The sequence below is a fragment of the Dreissena polymorpha genome, chromosome 9 (assembly GCF_020536995.1).
Source record: "Dreissena polymorpha isolate Duluth1 chromosome 9, UMN_Dpol_1.0, whole genome shotgun sequence".
NCBI lineage: Eukaryota > Metazoa > Mollusca > Bivalvia > Myida > Dreissenidae > Dreissena > Dreissena polymorpha.
Window position 1 is genome coordinate 93,006,390 of NC_068363.1, and position 20,612 is coordinate 93,027,001.

The 20,612-nt window shown below is 39.4% G+C and overlaps 2 protein-coding genes and 1 long non-coding RNA gene across 3 annotated transcripts; all 3 read right to left on the minus strand.

Moving 5' to 3' along the window:
• Window positions 1-3,611: 3,611 nt before the first annotated feature.
• Window positions 3,612-4,294, minus strand: LOC127846268 (uncharacterized). Its single transcript, XM_052377439.1, has 2 exons — window positions 4,045-4,294; window positions 3,612-3,815 (listed from the first exon to the last, which is right to left on the minus strand). Exons 1-2 carry the CDS (start codon window positions 4,285-4,287, stop codon window positions 3,612-3,614), a joined length of 447 nt encoding a protein of 148 aa, XP_052233399.1. The 5' UTR covers window positions 4,288-4,294.
• A 7,096-nt stretch (window positions 4,295-11,390) lies between these two features.
• On the minus strand, window positions 11,391-12,834 carry LOC127846766 (uncharacterized). The gene is made up of 3 exons (XR_008033655.1): window positions 12,800-12,834; window positions 11,775-11,912; window positions 11,391-11,466 (listed from the first exon to the last, which is right to left on the minus strand). It is a non-coding gene; the product is annotated as an uncharacterized LOC127846766 (long non-coding RNA).
• A 1,667-nt stretch (window positions 12,835-14,501) lies between these two features.
• LOC127846269 (SCO-spondin-like) lies at window positions 14,502-20,612 on the minus strand. Its single transcript, XM_052377440.1, has 8 exons — window positions 20,480-20,612; window positions 19,894-20,071; window positions 19,578-19,672; window positions 19,109-19,158; window positions 17,365-17,614; window positions 16,591-16,685; window positions 15,041-15,169; window positions 14,502-14,515 (listed from the first exon to the last, which is right to left on the minus strand). Exons 2-8 carry the CDS (start codon window positions 19,993-19,995, stop codon window positions 14,502-14,504), a joined length of 735 nt encoding a protein of 244 aa, XP_052233400.1. The 5' UTR covers window positions 19,996-20,071; window positions 20,480-20,612.

Sequence of the window (20,612 nt, forward strand, 5' to 3'; positions counted from 1 at the left end):
AGACGTAAATGCAATGCCGAATGTGACAGAACTCGACGTAAATTCCACAGGGACACCTCTAAATACATTCCCGATGCTGCGTTCACTTGGCAGTGTCAGCTGTAGTGATGGCTGCAGTCTGTCATCGACCATATCGCCTGTACATCGCTCTGTGGGGGAAATTTAAAAAAGTGATAAAACGTGTCTGATTATACGTGATACATTTTATAAATGAATGAGTAGCGTGATAATAAATACAATACCAAGCAATACTACAATAGACTTATGCTACAACAATGCTTATACATGCATTTGACATGGTTAGTATAATACGATGTCATTCTTTAATTATAAAATAACACATGTCACTGTCTTACCTGTTTGAGATGGAGTGGTTGCTGTTGTTGCTGAAGGCGTGGGCGTCGTTGTTCCTTCGGACACTAATATGCCATAAAATCATTGTATATATGAGTCGCGCTCTCAGAAAAAGGCGTGAAACGCACCTTCGTTAAGTGTTGTCCCAAATTCGCGTGCGATATCCGAACAAGCTAATCAAGGGACGACACTTTCCACTTGTATTGTATTTTTCGTTAAAAGGAAGACCCTTCTTGTTCAAATTCCAGTTAAGGCGAAAAGTGTCGTACTTAATCAGCCTTTGCCGACTTCACAGGCTCATCTGGGATCACACTTAACGGACATGCATTTAACCCCGTTTTCTGAGAGCGCGATTCGTATCATCGTCACAACATGCGGTATATTTTCTGTCACATTTTTAAAATATACCGCGGACTATTATTTTTCCATTTTACACGTTTGTTTTAATAAATGTTCTGAAACTAATTACAGACATCATTGTAATATCATTTTTATTGTTTCGCGTGAAGTATGTATAGTCGTCAGAAGAAAACGGTAAATATGACAGAACAAGTTACTGTTTTATAATAAGTTGTTTTAATAGAAATATTGTGCTCAGAATTTTACTCAAATTCAAATAGTTGTCTTCTGTATTATTAAGCAATAATTAATCAACTCAGTTCTGCTAGCCTTTAAAAAAAGGTTTATATTATCATTGCATAATTGCGCAAAGGTGGGTTCCGACAATGAAACCATTTAAAATCGTAGAGCCACTGTCCAAGTAATGCATTTTGACAACGCCGAAACTATCAAATTCAAATATAAAAAAATCAGAAACAACAAGAGCACCATAGGATGACATATGCCCCCTATAAACGCTTTGATAGAAGTTATGAGCATTTTTTGCAACCTAAACGCAGATTTCGAAACCTAAACGCGGACCCTAAGTTCAAGGTCAAGGTCACAGGGTTCAAAGTTTGTGTGCGTATGGAAAGGGCTTGTCCATATACACATGCATACCAAATATGAAGGTAATAGCTCAAGGGACATAGAAGGTATGAGCATTTCTCGAAACCTAAACGCAGATTTAGAAACCTAAACGCGGACCCTAAGATAAAGGTCAAGGTCACAGGGGTCAAAATTTGTGTGTGTATGGAAAGGTCTTGTCCATATACACATGCATACCAAATATGAAGGTTATATCTCCAGGGAAATAGAAGTTATGAGCGTTTTTCGAAACCTAAACACAGATTTCGAAACCTAAACGCGGACCCTTACTTCAACGTCAAGGTCACAGGGGTCAAATGTGTGTGCGCATGGAAAGGCCTTGTCCATATACACATGCATACCAAATATGAAGGTTACATCATTGGACATAGAAGTTATGAGCATTTTTCGAAACCTAAACACAGATTTCGAAACATAAACGCGGGCCCTTAGTTCAACGCCAAGGTCACAGGGGTTAAAATGTGTGTGCGCATGGAAAGGCCTTGTCCATATACACATGCATACCAAATATGAAGGTTACATCTCAATGGGCATAGAAGTTATGAGCATTTTTCGAAACCTAAACGCAAAGTGTGACGGACAGACGGACAGACGGACGGACGGACAGTCCGATCACTATATGCCATCCTTCGGTGGCATAAAAACTACTAAAGATCACCTCGAGGAAAGGCTCTATTTAGCTGCCATACTAAAGATCACCTGGAGAAAAGGCCCTATTTAGCTACCATACTAAAGATCACCTGGAGAAAAGGCCCTCTTTAGCTGCCATTGAACTTTACGTTACGACGAGACATACAGTAGGTTACGAAAAACTCAGAACACCTGAGCCTCGATATGCAGAGCACATGAACCTCGATGTTTGAAAACTCAGAACACATGAGCCGCGATATTTGAAAACTCAGAGCACATGAGCCGCGATATTTGAAAACTCAGAACACATGAGCCTCGATATTTGAAAACTCAGAACACATAAGCCGCGATATTTGAAAACTCAGAACACATGAGCCGCGATATCTGAAAACTCAGAACACATGAGCCGCGATATTTGAAAACTCAGAGCACATGAGCCGCGATATTTGAAAACTCAGAACACATGAGCCGCGATATTTGAAAACTCAGAACACATGAGACGCGATATTTGAAAACTCAGAACACATGAGCCGCGATATTTGAAAACTCAGAGCACATGAGCCGCGATATTTGAAAACTCAGAACACATGAGCCGCGATATTTAAAAACTCAGAACACATGAGCCGCGATATTTGAAAACTCAGAACACATGAGCCGCGATCTTTGAAAACTCAGAACACATGAGCCGCGATATTTGAAAACTCAGAACACATGAGCCTCGATATTTGAAAATTAGGCAACATGCATGTGCGTAAAGTGTCAGAGTCGACATTTTTCGCTTACAATTTAATTTTTGTTTTGAAGAAATTTCGTCGCTATAAATCCAAATAAGGCTGAAAGGGAACTGCACTAGGTAATCTGGGATGACATTTAACGCACATGCATCCAACCCCGTTTAATTAAATATGGTTAAATGCATGTGTTTAAAGTGTCGTCCCACATTAGCCTGTGCAGTCCGCTTTCGGCCTTATTTGGATTTATAACCACGAAACGTCTTCAAAAGAAGAGACTTTCTTGAAGCGAAAAATATCATAAAATCGGAAAGTGTCGACTGCACAGGCTAATCTGGGATGACACTTTACGCAAATGCATCAAACCCCGTTTTCTTAGAACGAGACTTACATATGTAAAAACGTGGCTGCTAAACTCATAGTACAGTACTTATAAGGTAATCACACGCACGTCTTTGGTGTGAGCCAACTGTAGACGTTTCTTTTGATTAATTGGATAGTGTGACGCACTCAAAGAATTGTATACGTTTTATTGGATAGTGTTACTCACTAAAAGAATTGTATACGTTTATTGGATAGTGTGACGCACTAAAAGAATTGTATACGTTTCGGGCAGTCAGTCAACCTCCTCCTACTATTTCAGGTAAGCTTGTTAACTCTTTCATTGCTGGAACCGAATTTTGAAGGCCCTTGCAAACAGTTTGGATCCAGATGAGACGCCACAGAACGTGGCGTCTCATCTGGATCCAAATTGTTTGCTATTCTGATAGTATTATTTGAACAAAATCGAAAAAAAATGCTCATTTAAGAAATTCAGCAGATGACAACTTAGCAGACGACAAATTTCCCAGCATGCAAAGGGTTAACCAGTGCAATCTACATATATTCCAGCATAGGAGAAATTCTGAACTAAAGAAAATGATTATCATACATGTCACTATGCAGTTGGCACTTGCCTTTCTCGAAGCAGCCGTGTACATCCAAACTGAAAATTTTCAGTTCTTCAAAACTACGAAGTGTCACAAAGAATTTTGAAATCGGGCTGGTGACGTATTTTTGTAAATCGATGTTGAAGTGCCTGATACCGTTGCGATCTTCTTCTTCAATGAATGGCTAAACAAATAAATGCAGCTGAATCGCTGAGACCTTGCGGTAACACCTTCATTTATTGCCACATGCTCAGATCTGATCGTTTATATTTAAATTATATACAAATAAGACTAATCTTTTAGAGCAAACGTGCATATTTTAAGGTAACGATAGACACTTATACAATACCACTGCACTAAACATGTTTACGAATAAATCAACAGCTTTTATAAATAGACTTTTATACACTTACCGACAAATTGAAGCCTATGGGAGACCCTTCTTGATGGACATGAAGCTCAATATTTGTGGCAGTGGTGGCGATATCGAACTTGGTCAACGGTATGGGGGAAGTCAGGTAAACTTCAAATGTGTAGGAGTTTCTCTCTGTGACAAAGGGCTCGCCTTTTTGAAGGGCTATCGTTAGCAAGGGGTCGGACGCAAGTCCTAGAGGCTGGGTCGGCAAACCCTCAAATTGCAACTTGCCCTCTTCCATGTTATGTCCACACTCTAATGTAAAAATAAAATAAAATAAATATAAACACAATTTTAATTGGTGTAACCCTCAAATTTGGCAGAACAAGTACTTAGTAATCGGAAAACATAACTTCAGTTATACTGTCTCAAAGTCCACTTTGACCAAGTATTTATTTAGATTGGACGCGTGAACATGTTTATTTCTGATTCTTATTACTTTGCTCTTGTTTTGTATTTTTCATTTTTTTATTAAAAGAACAATCAACGAGTTCAATGTAAGACGGCAAAATCAACTATGTGCCAACATACCAAATGGGAAGAACGGCGTAACGGCTGAAACATAAAAAATCATCAAGTATATAAAAAATAAATCACCATCAATCATCTTCTTACATCAAAACAACGGTCAATACATAGGGAATTTAACGCTAGCCAATTGTTCCATTTGTTTGTATCTGTCGAGTGGATTGTGTGATGACGTATCTCACGAGAGGCGGGGACTCGAGTGTGATGCGAAATAGCGCAAGCCACGAGACTGATACAAACACTTTTGCGTAATATTCCTTTTATTATATACATCATTGAATCATTTAAGTTAAAATAATGAGTTTAAGCGTTCATAATTAACCAAGAATGCTCTTATAATGTTCTGCATTCAAAGTGACGTCATTTAAAGTAGTCCGGCTAGTATGGTAATACGGAATTGGAAAACTAGCGAGTAGCATAATACGGGAATTATTTCTGTTCAGTCGTATTTTACCGATTGATACAAATTGTATTTTTGAGAACTTAAAGCAGGTATATAATAAAATTACAAATGGATTGTAAGAACTATTTTTATGTTGAATGGGAGGCCATTTTTATCAACAGGAATTAAGAGTTAGCAGTGCAGTAAACTTAAAAAACATCTTCACCCATTTATGCCTAGTGGACTCTCCCATCCTTCTAAATTGAATCATTTTATTCCAAATTAGGGATGTATAGTATATTTATTTCTATATTTAGAATATTTCTAACAGAAATTCCTTTAAGCAAACAGCGCAGACCCTGATGAGACGCCGCATCATGCGGCGTCTCATCTGGGTCTACGCTGTTTGCCAAGGCCTTTTTTTCTAGACGCTAGGCATACATGGGTTAAGCAATATGGGTCAGGGTTGGGGAGGGGGGGTTAAGTACTTGTCGATATTTCTATGCAGTTCTCCTCGTCAGAATAGTCAAAGCAGTCGCCGACAGAGTTGCAGACGACATCTGCTTCCGTTTTACCCTCAAGACATTGTCCACTAGTGCAAACGTATCCGGTACATCCTGTAAAAATTAAAAAGGAAACGGTTGAGGTTTATAGCCTGACATCAACCGACAGTATGTACCTATTATTCTGATATAAAAGAGACTCGCTATAGGAAATAGGGGCTTAATGCATGTGCATAATGGGTCGTCCAAGTTTAGCCTGTTCAGTCCACACAGGATAATCAGGGACAACACTTTCCGTCTACATTGGCTTTACAAGCGGAAAGTGTTGTCCTGGTTAGCCTGCACGGACTGCGAAGGCTAATCTAGGACGACACTTTACGCACACACGGACTGCGAAGGCTTATCTGGGACGACACTTTACGCACACACGGACTGCGAAGGCTTATCTGGGACGACACTTTACGCACACACGGACTGCGAGGGCTAATCTAGGACGACACTTTACGCACACACGGACTGCGAAGGCTTATCTGGGACGACACTTTACGCACACACGGACTGCGAAGGCTTATCTGGGACGACACTTTACGCACACACGGACTGCGAGGGCTAATCTAGGACGACACTTTACGCACATGCGGACTGCGAGGGTTAATCTAGGACGACACTTTACGCACACACGGACTGCGAAGGCTTATCTGGGACGACACTTTACGCACACACGGACTGCGAAGGCTAATCTGGGACGACACTTTACGAACACACGGACTGCGAGGGTTAATCTAGGACGACACTTTACGCACACACGGACTGCGAAGGCTTATCTGGGACGACACTTTACGCACACACGGACTGCGAAGGCTAATCTAGGACGACACTTTACGCACACACGGACTGCGAGGGTTAATCTAGGACGACACTTTATGCACATGCATTAGGTCCGGTTTCCTAGAATGTGGCTAATAATTATAAGTGTTACTTACCGCAATATTGTTCGTCCAGACCGTTGTGACAATCTTGTTCACCATTGCAGACGACCTTCTTGTCCAAACACTCGCATGTATCCGGACCAGCGCACGTGAAGGTCTCATTACTACACGTGCAGTTGTCTGTCAACCGATATTTATACTTATTTACATATATATGTTCATATATATTTACATATATACATTTATATATATATATCTTCATATATACATATATCTCCAGGTGAATTGCATTGTGTGCCCCTACATTTCATGCTCTCATCTGGGACGACACTTTACGAACATGCATTAGGAATATTTAATAGAAATTAGAAATGAAAATACTTACAGCAGTCCAACTCGTCATATCCATCGCTGCAATCCATGAAGCCGTCACAAAGGGCTAAGATTGGGTTGCAGGTCAAATCATTGCAGCGGAAATTTTCAGGTATTTTAAGGCATTCGTCTGCAAATGATATCACCGAAATATTGAGTTAAATAAGCAGCATGCGAGGTTACCGAGAATTTAAGAATTCTGATTACACTAATCACTAATCTCTCTTTTTTTAACATTTGGTGCGTTAAGATTGTTGTTGTTGTTGTCTATGTGGTTGTTACTGGTGTTACTGCAGTTGTTGTGTTTTTGTTGTAAGGGTTGAAATATTACTTTTTTTTCCCAAATACAAAGGAAAGATTTACTTACAAAACCATAGCTGTTTTACTGAATAGCAATTCTATCGTTTATCAAAAGTAAAAGTCCTGTGTGTAAGAATAACTTGACGATAAAATAAAGATTGCTATATATAGAGACGTTACATTTAAACCTACGGCAACTTTTCATGGTTATTTAGGTCATCAGAATAACTTAAAAAAATGAAAAATTATTCCTTGTTTACTTGCATATACGTAAACTTTCATCACAAGCATTCTTATTACAATGCCTGAGTCTTAATGATCAGAAATGGTTTGTATGGCTTCAAGAAACAACAAATATGAACCGGTCACTGGGAAAATCGGTCCTTTATGCATGTCCATTTAACCCATTTATGCCTAGTGGACTCTCCCATCCTTCTAAATTGGATGAATTTATTTCCAAAATTAGGGATATCTGGTATTTATTTATATATTTAAAATATTTCTTACAGAAATTAATTTTAAGCAAACAGCGTGGACCCTGATGAGACGCCACATCATGCGGCGTCTCATCTGTGTCTACGCTGTTTGCCAAGGCTTTTTGTAGATACTAGGCTCATATTAGCATTCTGCATATGCTATTCTGGGCTTTACGCACGTGCATTAATCCAGTTTTTCCCCAGGTAGGCTCATATGTCTTATCTCATGCTATACAATCTTTTAACGCTTAAAACATTACTGAAATATAACCAATGTGTTTGAGTGCTAAGAAACTTCATTTCTAAGAGAAACAATTTGCTTTATGTTATTTTGGTTATTAGTGCTTCGTTATCATACCATGACGTAAAGCCAGTATAACTTTTGGAATAAATAATTGTGTTTAATTTTGTTATCGTTGTAGTTTCAAACCATGTGAAATAAATTATTTCATAATTTTTTTTTAAAGAAAACCAAACAAAAAAGCAAGCAGCCATACTTACTTGGACATTCGGGGTTGAGCTCGTCATCGCCCTGGAGACAGTCCTTGTGTCCGTCGCACTTCCAGTCGTCTGGGATACACAGACCGCTCACCTCGCAGCGGTACTGCTCCTCCGAGCACTTTGGACGCTCGAAGAACTCTGCAAACAGATGCAAACATCGGTATGCGACACAGTAACTGTCTGTGCATCAAGGCAGCGAATCAAACTTGCAGTGACACAGAAGAGATGAAGAAACATGACAGGAACCGTTTGTTTAAAAGCATGATTTGCATTAATTGGTGCTTTGATTAAGTTCTTTGAAGTAAATAAGCCTACACGCTGATCAGGCTTATCTGAGGCGACAGTTGCAATTAACCCATTTATGCCCAGTGGACTCTCCCATCCTTTTAAATTACATCAATGTATTTATAAAATTAGGGATGTCTAGTATACTTTTTCTATATTTAGAATATTTCTTACAGAAATTCCTTTAAGCAAACAGCGTAGACTCAGATGAGACGCCGCATGATGCGGCGTCTCATCTGGGTCTACGCTGTTTCCAAAGTCCTTTTTTCAGGACGCTAGGCATAAATAGGGTTAAAATAGGCATACAGACGCTCCACAAACATCACCAGGGGACCAACTGAGTAGCGTTCTGGGAAACTGGGCTTAATGCATGTGCGTTGAGTGTCATCCCAGATTGGAATGCGCAGTCCACACAGGCTTATCAGGGACGACACTTTCCGCCTACGCTGGATTATCGTTTAAAAGAGACGAAAAATTCCATAAAAGCTGAATGTGTCGTCGCGATTAGCCTGTGTGGTCAACCTGAGATAACACTTTATATGTCCATGCATAAAGCCCACTTCTATCAGAATGCGGCTCTTTGTTTACCATCCGCTTGCCAAGGATAACAGGCAATTGACCAATACACGACGATACATTCATCATGATATGAATAAAACTGAAATCATCGCATTGGAACGGTCAATGCTCATCATCGTGCGTTGAAACGAGTTTAGGCCATGAGACGGCTTATTCTATAGATGCTTAACTTGACGGAATATTGAGTGTTGCCAACAACGCAGTCTGGGCTAAATGCATTTGCACAGGCATATCAGGGACGACACTTTTCGCCCATGCTGGAGTTTCGTTCATTAGGTACCTCCTTTAAACTAACAATTTCATAAAGCTTAAAGTGTCGTCCCTGATAAGTCTGAGCGGACTGCACAGGCTAATCTGAGACGTCACATTAAGCATACGCATGAATTTCAGTTTTCCCCGAACGCGGCGGAATATTTGAGTCGCGTTCTGACAAAACTGGGCATACTGCTTGTGCGTAAAGTGTCGTTCCAGATTAGCCGGTGCAGTCCGCATAGGCTAATCCGGAACGACACTCTCCGCCTGGATTGGTTTTTTGCTTTAAAGATACTTCATTTAAACGAAATATGCCATAAAAGCGGAAAGTGTCGTCCCTAATTAGCCTGGGCGGACTGCACAGGCTAATATGGGACGACACTTTACGCACATGCGTTATTCCCAGTTTGCCCATAACGCGACACATTAATTGTTGTTCATACCGCAATCTATAAATGGCTCTTCGTCCTCGCCGTTCTGACAGTTCGTCTTGTTGTTGCACACGAGAACGATGTCAATACACGTGTGGCTACGACCGCATGCAAACTCGTCCTCGCCACATACTGGCATTGGTGTAGTGGCTGAAAGGTCAAGGACGGGTATCCTTCTGATACAAGTATAATTAGATTAATAATTGTATTTACTATACTTGTAGTAATATAGTTTACTAACACGAAATTGTACATTTATTGCGATTTGGTGGATTTATGAAAGATGTTATCATAAATATTTAGTGTTTTGGTTAACGGCAGCTTGTACAGCCATTTTTTGTGTTAGTAGAGGCAAAAGTATTTGTATAATTTAATTTCCATTTGGTAAGCCTATAGAAAAATGCGTCAGTTTAACAACGACTTAATCATCCACACAAGGTGCAAATAAAACACAATCAACATAAAACTTTAAGTGCCCCATAACTACATTACTCTTTCTCATCCACTATTTTTCGAGAATGATCCGATATTAAATTTCATCCCTATCTCATGTTCATGATGAATTCTTTTGAAAACTCCTCTGCATCATAATACGACTCTTATTCAACCCTGGACGACACCTATTCAATCCCAGACGACACTTCTGCTACCCCAGATGAAACATCTGCTACCCCAGACGACACTTCTGCTACCCCAGACGACATTTGTGCTACTCCAGACGACACTTCTGCTACCCGAGTCAAAACTTCTGCTACCCTTATACGACACGTCTGCTATTCCAAACGACACTTCTGCTATTCCAAACGACACTTCTGCTACCCCAGACGACACTTCTGCTATCCCAAACGACACTTCTGCTAACCAATACGACACTTCTGCTACCCCAGACGACACTTCTGCTATCCCAAACGACACTTCTGCTAACCAATACGACACTTCTGCTACCCCAGACGACACTTCTATTTCCCCAGATGACACTTCTGCTATCCCAGACGAAGCTTCTGATTACCCAAGACGAGACGTCTGCTACCCTAGACGGCACTTACGACAGCCGAGTTCGTCGGATCCATCCGGACAGTCGGGGTATCCATCACACTGGTGGTCAGCTGGGATGCATACACTTCTGGTCCCGCAGGAGAACTCCGTCTCCGTGCATGTCTGGCAGGTGTCACATTCCTTGAACTCGCCATTAATGCACGTGCTGGAATGCATGTGATATTGTGTAAATTGGTTATTGCTTTAACATTCGTTTGTGTATTTCATTACAGGTATGACTGCAATGTTTGCTATACAATGAATGAAAAGTGTTAATGTGTTTTTGTAGGATGTTTTTCCCCAGTTGACAAAACAACCAGTTATCAGTATTCGTGACTTTTCACGTATACATAAAACATTGTGAACAGTTATCAGTAAGTGTAACAAATATTTATTGACAATTTATATTATATATGTAATGAGTACACATGCATCTTTTTGCTAATTTTGGACGCAATGTAAAATCGCAGTCCGCATGGGAGAAACAGCGCTGAATATACCACTTATACCATATACCACCTTGGTCGTATACCATATGCGGCTACCGTAGCTCCCGACATTCCCGCGCTTTTTCAATAAGTCTGGTCAAGTGCTTCCATGTCCGCTATACGTCACGAAAGGTTTCGTGGTCTCAATATCTGCTCATGATCAATAGTGACCAGACTGCACAAAGCCAACGCTGTTCCGGAGCTACGTTTGCCGCATATAAGACCCATTTTCACATGACACGTCTCAACTATAATGTTTGATTACCATTCTCCGCACTCTGTCCGGTGTTTTGTTCCGGGCAACATGGCTTTACCATCCTTGTAGCACGGACAATCGCTGAGTGAAACGCATTCTCCATCTTCAAAAAAAAACAAAAAGTATAGCAATGGATATTTCAATATTTACAGTAAATCATCAAAACAAAATTTAAACGATGAAAAAACAGTCGTTTCAAGTACATGGACGTTCACAATTGTTTAATCAAGCGATGATAAAAGTAAGACACTATTATATACCGTTAGCAAAACTACAAAAACTGCAGCTTAAAGGCATTAAGAGGGCGTTTAAGTGTCTAGCCAAAGCGTTCATTGAAATGGGAAATAAAATAGCCCACAAGTGAGTGAAGCGCCTGAAAAGCATTCAGTGATTCTAAGAGGCCTGAGTTACCTAAATTGTAAGTTGCCGGTGGACAGTAGCATCCCTCCACGCAATCCTCGAGCGCCTCTCCCACGGCTGCCTCCTTGTTAATGCACGTGTTCTCCTCGCCACATGGGCTGTACTCGCTACCGCCGTCACACTGGATCGCTGAAAGAGTGACATGAATGTAATATTAGGTCTGGGAAAACTGAGATAAGTGCATGTGCGCAACTTGTCATCGCATATTAGCCTTTGCGGACCGCACAGGCTACTCAGGGACGACACCTTCCGCGTTAACTGGATTTTCCCTCAGAAGAGACTTGCTTTAACCCTTTGCATGCTGGGAAATTTGTCTTCTGCTAAAATCTCGTCTGCTGAATTTATAAAATTAGCATTTTCTTCTATTTTTTTCAAAGAATACTATCAGAATAGCAAACAGTTTGGATCCTGATGAGACGCCACGTTCTGTGGCGTCTCATCTGGATCCAAACTGTTTGCAAAGGCCTTCAAAATTCGGTTCCCGCACTGAAAGGGTTAACAAAAGAATACCATAACATCGGACAGTGTCGTCCCTGATTAACCCCTGTGGACTGCACCAGGCTAATCAGGGACGACACTTTACGCGCAAGCATTAACCCTTTTTTTTAAAGAAAGTGACTAATAATTATCGCGCGAAATTGGTACCAAATTTATTTACATAAAAATGATCGACAAGTTAAAGACGCGACATGACGGGTCCCTTATCAAAATGAATGTTATCATTGCAAACGTAGGTCATGCATTGTCAAAATTACAAATACTACTTGAAAAAAACGTAAACTATTTATCAGAAATATAGCGAGTTGAGATGCAAATTAAAACGAGCCTATTTCATTAATATAAATGTATATGACCAAATGTTGATACAGTCTCACCATAAAAGCCCAAAAACTTTGGTTTTCTGTTGCGCAATTTTGAACTCTTTTTATATAATCATTTTCCGAGAACGGTCAAGATCATTTTAAGGCGATGTAGAGTGGCTATTTTATTAATACAGAAAAAAGTTGAGTTCTTACGGCATAGCTCCTGCGATCTCCAACGAACCGGGTACGAGTTCGAGCCACATTTGGCGGCGAATCCGGCAATGATGCTGCACAGACAGTCGCAACCGCCAGCGCTAGCACAGCTGTAGACACATACACGAAACTTATACCATAGTTTGAAAAAATAAAATAAATATGATTATATAAATGAATGTTTAACTATCGTATTTCAAATAATCATACAAATGTATTTTGCGAGCACTTTAACAAGGGCATTTAACAAGATTGTGTGGAGGAATCATGTGGTATATACGATATAGAGTCACATATTTTGGCGGAAAGGTGCATTGGACAAGCCTTCGCTTTGTATTGCATCTTTTAACAGTTGTTTCGATATTTGACACAAACTTGCCGGCCCGGTCCTGCAGCTACTACACTGCTTTTGGGAATACATTTAACGTATTATGATCACATGAGTCGTGTTCTGAGAAAACTGGGCATAATGCATGTGCGTAAAGTATCTTACCAAATTAGCCTGTGCAGTCCGCACAGGCTAATCAGGGACGACACTTTCCGCCTCAATTGGATTTTTGCTAAGAAGAGACTTCAATTAAACGAAAAATTTCATAACAGCGGAAAGTGTCGTCCCTGATTTACCTGTATATTAGGCCCAGTTTTTTCAGAACACGACTCATATTATGAATATCAGTTGGTCCAAAAGAATTCACTTAATACAATATAAATTTTATTTTAAAGAATCGTTAGTGCCGTAATTGGGGTCTTACCCGCAGGCGCTCGCAATGCACTGTCCGTAGAAAGCGTCCACTTCCTGCGGTGTGATTATATTTAGACATTCTTTGAAAATGCCCGTCTTGTCCTTCAGAATGCTACACTTGTCTTCGGCCCAACTCAACTTTTCCTGAAAATCACAGATAAAAGTCGAACGTTATACAGAAAGTGGCGTGTTTGTCGCTGTTCAAGCAATATTAAAGGAAAAGTCATTGTGTAGAATAAAGTAAATTTGAAACTTTCACTGGGCCCGACAGACCGTGATATCATGCATAAATCGAATATTTATAAATATTTAAATCCAGAACAGCATACGTAAGTTGACAGTTAACTTAGCTTTCAAATGTAAATCTTCCAATTTAATTTTATATCGTTTATCTATGGGCACAGTGTTGTTTTGTTTTGTTCTGCAATCTTTCATTCAAACATAACAATGCATTTATGTGCGGGACTTCTATTGTTGAAATACTGCGTTCCGCTTTACCCATTTATGCCTAGCGTCTAAAAAAAGGCCTGGCAAACAGCTTAGACCCAGATGAGACGCCGCATCATGCGGCGTCTCATCTGGGTCTACGCTGTTTGCTTAAAGGAATTTCTATATGAAATATTCTAAATATAGAAATAAATATACTTGGAAATAAATTGTTCCAATTTAAAAGGATGGGCGAGTCCACTAGACATAAATGGGTTAAGGTTAATAATACGTGTAAGAAACTCACGCCGCAGTCAGGTGGCATCACTGGCGGGGTGGGGCAGGATGAGGAGGTGACCCAGGATGCGGCGAACGCTATGAAATTATGAAAAATTATACGAAATAATCAATTACATTATACTAAATAATCGAGTCATGTTGGCTGTACTCTCTTAATAAAATAACACATGTTGTACAATTTAGACAGTTGTTCTGGATAACTTTATGAGATATGGATATGGTAAATACAGGCGTTCACTGGTAAATCACTGAAATGTAAACATTGCCCGCAAAGGCTTACATTCCCCTACAAATAGGACGAAAAAAATGATTTTGAGTTTGTTCCGAGTTCTTTCTTTGCAAACATTTAATTTTCACTTAAAGTTGTTGCTTTTAAATTGAATTACCCCCGGTATGTGGAACATTTTAGTATATTGGATTCAAAACATGAAACATTTTCAGCAGCATCCACCGGTCCAATAATGAAAGGAATGGAACATAATATAATAAATTGGTGTATTGATTTTTACAATTTTGAATAATGAAATATATTGATAGTATTTTTTCATGTTCTAGTCAATGTTTAAGCATTTCGGATATGAACGGTAATCGAAGCGTTCGCAGATATAAACATTTTATGTATTTGCACGTGATCTTTTTAATGTGAAACTCTCATAAGAGCTATGTTGTGTGTAATAAAACGGTTGAAATACTAAGTAGTTGGTGTATTCATGTACATTAGTGCGTCCGCATGGAACTCAAAACTAGCGAATAAAAGCTATTTTCTAACTTACATTGCGGGTTTGCCGTGATACTTCCGTCCCTCATCTTCATGTCGTCCAAAATGTCGTCGTCATAGTTACCGCACAGACCGGAAGTCTCTTCTTTGTTCTTCTCGTCCAGATAGATGTGCAGAGCGTTGCCTAGAAACAAAATCGATAGCCGGATAAATGGGTAGGTATATTCATTTGTTTACACTGACCAGCGTTTGGATATGCTAGGTTGAGTTGTCTGTATAATGTTTTCGTTCATTTATTAATGTTTATATTCAATATTCCATGTTGTTCTATCATCTTTTGTATTGTCGCATTAATGTTGTTGTTAGTTGTATTGTGTTCTTATGTTGTTTTTGTTGTGTGTTTTTGTCGCTTTGATAGATGTGTCGTTTGTGGGGACGGGTTTCGTTTCAATGGTATTTAATGTATGATTCCCTGCCTTTGCTCTGTGGTTTTATTTGTCTAAATATCATGTTTAACGGCAAAAGGGAATACGTCAATTAAACCAAAAAGGTTGTGCTTGATGGTTATACGATCAAGATTGTTTTACCTATTATTTATTTTGTAAACTAAATACAATAATAAAATTTATAATATAGCTACCTTTTACAGATTGATTCGAAGCATTTAATTAATTATCCTAATTTATGTGTGACTAGTTGAGAATACGGGTATATATGTATTCATGTACATAAACAAATACAAGCATAATCCAAACTTGTCGCAATAAATGAGTCGGGCTCCAAGAAAACAGGGCTCAATGCATGCGTAAAGATGCGTCCGAGATTAGAATATGCAGTCCACACAGGGCTCAATGCATGCGTAAAGAGGCGTCCGAGATTAGAATATGCAGTCCACACAGGGCTCAATGCATGCGTAAAGAGGCGTCCGAGATTAGAATATGCAGTCCACACAGACATATCAGATGCGACACTTTCCGCCTTAACTCATGTAAGCATAGTGAATTCTCCCATCCTTCTAAACTGGATCAATTTATAGTATATTTATTTCTATATTTAAAATATTTCTTACAAAAATTCCTTTACGTAAACAGCGCAGACCCTGAAAAGACGTCGCATCATGCGGCGTCTCATCTGGGTCTACGCTGTTTACAAAGGCCTTTTTCTACAAACTAGGCATACATGGGTTAACTGGATTTTAGCTACGAAGAGACTTCCTTGAAACACACAAAAAATAACCGCGGAAAGTGCCGTCTCTAACCGCGGAAAGTGCCGTCTCTAACCGCGGAAAGTGTCGTCTCTGACCGCGGAAAGTGCCGTCTCTAACCGCGGAAAGTGCCGTCTCTGACCGCGGAAAGTGCCGTCTCTGACCGCGGAAAGTGCTGTCTCTGACCGCGGAAAGTGCTGTCTCTGACCGCGGAAAGTGCTGTCTCTGACCGCGGAAAGTGCCGTCTCTAACCGCGGAAAGTGCTGTCTCTGACCGCGGAAAGTGCCGTCTCTGACCGCGGAAAGTGCCGTCTCTGACTTACATCGTTTTTCACGGAGCGCGACTCAAATGCTATCACAAGGTTATTTAACAATCACGATATTCGTATTGTGTACACCTACTCATGTCGAACACAACTCGGAGTCCTACGTCCCTCAGGTCTATCTCCGTATTGTAGTTACCGACGATTCTCACAACCACCTTGTTGTCAGCAGATCTGCAAATACAATGGTGCTTGTTTAGCTGATAACTATATTAAATATGTGTTAGAAATAACTTTTTAACAATTTTAATTTATATATTCAAATTTTCATCGAATATTACAGAATCGTTGAATAATGTTATGTATACATTATATACTAGTTTTCAGAAAATATTGAATCGTTTACTATAAATTAATACCGTTTGGGGCGATAATGCGTTTCTTTGAAAAGAAAATATTAGCCTCGTTCTTGTAAAATTGGGCTTAATGCATGTGCGTAAAATGTCGTCCCGGATTAGCCTGCGCGGTTCGCACAAGTTAATTAGAGACGAAACTTTCCATCTGGACTGCATTTTTGTTTAAAAATTCTTCCATAAAAGCGGAAATTGTCGTGTGTTGCGATCCTTGTATAACATATTTTGCAATTATATAAAGAAAAGAGCTTCGAAACGTGTCTTTCCCGTGATAAGTTGTACCCGCACGAACAATGGATAACATAATAAACTGTGTAAAACAAACTTCAGGTCATTCGTTATCTAAACATGACACTTTTCAGATTGTCATTAAGTTCTAGTAAAATTCTCATGAATTTTATGTATTTTGACTTTTCGCTGAAAGTCAAACGCGGCCACAAATCCAAACAAACGTAACTAGGTTTTAAGGAAGAGCAACTGAACATGTCCCGACGACCCACCTGTAGTTTCCATCCGGGAACACAACACCGCCGACCTTGAGATCCATGCCCTTGGCGAGCTCGATCTTCATCGCGCCCACGCTGACGACCACCTTCTTGCCGCAGAGCCCGGAAGTACCGCAGTGTAGGTTCTGCTGCGTGACGAGCACGGAGCCCAGCGCCAGCAGAGACTGTTCGCACGTGGTCGTGAAGCTGAACATCTTACCGTCAAAGGTCGTGTAGCTAGAGTCGCCGATGGCGGAACAAATACCTGAATACATAGGTTTACATCACTTACACCAGTCCTTCATTCTCCAGAGTTATTGCATAGGCGCTCGATGTCAATGACAATGTTTTATTTATTTATTTATTTATTTATTTATTTATTTATTTATTTATTAATTTATTTATTTGTTTTTTAGTTACCCGTTGTTTATTATAATGCATACACATACTAAATTAATAAAAATCTTCTGACAAAACGTCCTTTCAAAAAAAAAGATAGTTCGACTATGTACATAGATATTGACAATATCTATACATACATAGTCGAACCTTCTTTTTTAAGAAGACGTTTAGTCGGAAGATTTTTATTAATTTAGTATGTGTATGCATTATAATAAACAACGGGTAACTAAAAAATAAATAAATTTAAAATAAATCATTGTCATTGACATCGAGCGCCAATGAGTTATTGCGCTTAAATTCATAATGTCAATTAAAATGTGTAAATTCCCTTAATACACAATGCCTCTTAAAATGCGCTATGCCTCATTAAATATGGAATGCCATCTTTAATGTGTATTGTCCAACAATGCGTAATGTACTTTAAAATATGGAATGCCACAAATTTTGTTATATCTCTTAACATGTATTATGAATGCTTAGGTGTATAATTTCTGTTAATTTGAAATGCCTAATTGTAATCGGTGATGCCTCTTAAAACGGCACAGTGAAATTGGTCAGTCTAAGCTTCCTTTATTACAATTTAAAGAACAACCGGTGTTTTGTATCTCAACACACGTACTATTCTGTCCGCAAAGCTAGGCTACATTATATTATAAGCACATCAATATAAAAACTAGACGCTATACTTTTGACCACTGGCATGTCTATCCGTAGAATCGACCCTCTTAATGAATACATACGAATTTTGGAAGTGAACAAATATTAAAACACGCATGTGTTATGTCAGTATATTGCACTATAGTGTTTATCCTTTCACATGACAACGAAAACTGCATTTAAATCGGCATTGTTTTGACAAAATACTGGCTCGATTTAACTCCTTGTAATAATTTGTATTATGTACAAAGGTTCTCATAATATCGGCTCTTCTGATTGGTTGCTAAGAGTGTTACTATGCGCATGTCCTTGCTCTAAAATAATATCTTACTCGAAAACTCATGTGCAAGATTTTTCGATTAAGATACTATTTGTTCTTAAAATAGTTTGTAATTTTGTTAAAAACAATAAGCGGCATGCAAAATATTTGACAAAGCTACTATTAATCCATTAACAAACTTACATAATTGTGTATTACGTTATTTAAAAATCATAGCAACACCCTAGAATAAACATGACCTACTTTCCAATGAACACCGGAAATCATGAGAATGATCGTCATCATAGCCATGAATGGCCATAAATGAATTACAACTTGTAAAAATTGAAAAAAATAGTTTTGCAGCATTTCTTAAGTATTTTTGTTTAGGTCACGATACTATGAGGAGGGCCGATACTATGAGAATAAAAGATATCTGACCTGGGCATTCTTCCTTGTCCTGTGTGGTCCACTTGCTTTGGGAACATGTACTGAAATGTAAAGACGTTAAGGCTAAATGCTTATCCATTATCTGTGTGTCTTATACAATTCGAACACTGCATACAATATAATATACGTATGTTAAGTGTCGTCCCATATAAGACTAATCAGGGACGATTCTTTCCGCAATTATGGGATTTTTCGTTAAAAGGTAGTCAATTCTAAAGTAAACAAGAGCCCAAAACAGCCCAACAGTGTCGTCCCTGATTAGCCTGAGTGTACAGGCTAATCTGGGACGACACTATGCAAACATGCATTTCGCATAACATTCAATGAGCCTTAAGCTAAAGCATCTCCAATTTAATGCCTCTACTCTCGGCAATCATCGATTGATGCGCCGATATTGTATTATCAAATGTAAGTGTTTTTTTATTGATGTCCACAATGAAACCGTGGCAAACAGACTTACAGTATCTTGCAGCGAGTGTTGACTTTCTGTCCGTCATGATAACGGTTGCCGTTATATGTGCAAGGACACTGCTCTTGTTTCACGCATGACATTAACTGAAACAAAATATTGACATAAATATGAATTGATTTGAAAAAGTAGCCGACAATGACCGATTTAGCGTTAGAATTCCCGTGTACGTTATAGTATATATTCCGTTCCCGGGGTACATTTAGTAGTTCCCGAGCCGACAATGACCAATCAAGCTTTACGCGCATGCAGTTAGCCCCTTTGAAGCAGAGCGCGGCTCTTATCATGGTGTTAAACGCCTACTTACGTCTTCGTCAAGCAAGAGTCCCTCTGGACATGTACATCCTGTGTCCGGGGTTGGATTGAGCGTGTCGCAGCGCAGCAGTGGGCGGTCAAGGTCATACACCATGTTGGCCGGGCATTGTATCTCGTCCAGGCAGTCGGCCAGCGGCTCGGTGCAATCGAACTTGCCATTTTTGCACGTGCTGAAATGCACGTGCGAGCGTTACTTGTGTGTTTGTTTTGGATATATCGGCGGATTATCAGATATCACGGTAAGCGCATATACTGCCCTACCACGGTGAGGGTTGGGGTGGATAATGAGATAAAATTAGATTAATTGTGATTTTTTACATGTTGATGAATACAATATATTTTACCTCTTAAATGACCAAAATATACAAAACGCACAATTTACACACTAAATTGTTAATATGTGGGTGTACGAAATAAGCATTATCCGCATGTACACCCATAATCCTTCTCAAAACATACTAAATACTACTCCAACATCATACATGTGTCTTAATACTCATAATTTGAACGAAAATCTCGACTAATCAGTGGCTAATGAAAATCATCAAAGAAAGCACATACAACAAGCACGTGCTCACCATTCTGAACAATCCCTGGACAGCGTGTCCCCGGGTTTGTACGCGCGCTTATCCGCGGGATGGAACTGGTCAAAGCAAGGACATGACTCAATGTTTACACAGACGTTCTCGTTATCGTCGAAGTACTGGCCCT

What these genes read in the sequence shown, in the direction of transcription:
- LOC127846268 (XM_052377439.1), bottom strand. Translation starts at nt 4,287, where the DNA reads ATGGAAGAGGGCAAGTTGCAATTTGAGGGTTTGCCGACCCAGCCTCTA. An exon ending in CCATAGGCTTCAATTTGTCG is followed by an intron (nt 3,816 to 4,044) that starts GTAAGTGTATAA and finishes TTATTTGTTTAG; the next exon opens with CCATTCATTGAAGAAGAAGA.
- LOC127846269 (XM_052377440.1), bottom strand. Translation starts at nt 19,995, where the DNA reads ATGGTGTATGACCTTGACCGCCCACTGCTGCGCTGCGACACGCTCAAT. An exon ending in GACTCTTGCTTGACGAAGAC is followed by an intron (nt 19,673 to 19,893) that starts GTAAGTAGGCGT and finishes ATTTTGTTTCAG; the next exon opens with TTAATGTCATGCGTGAAACA. An exon ending in CCGAGTTGTGTTCGACATGA is followed by an intron (nt 15,170 to 16,590) that starts GTAGGTGTACAC and finishes TTTTGTTTCTAG; the next exon opens with GCAACGCTCTGCACATCTAT.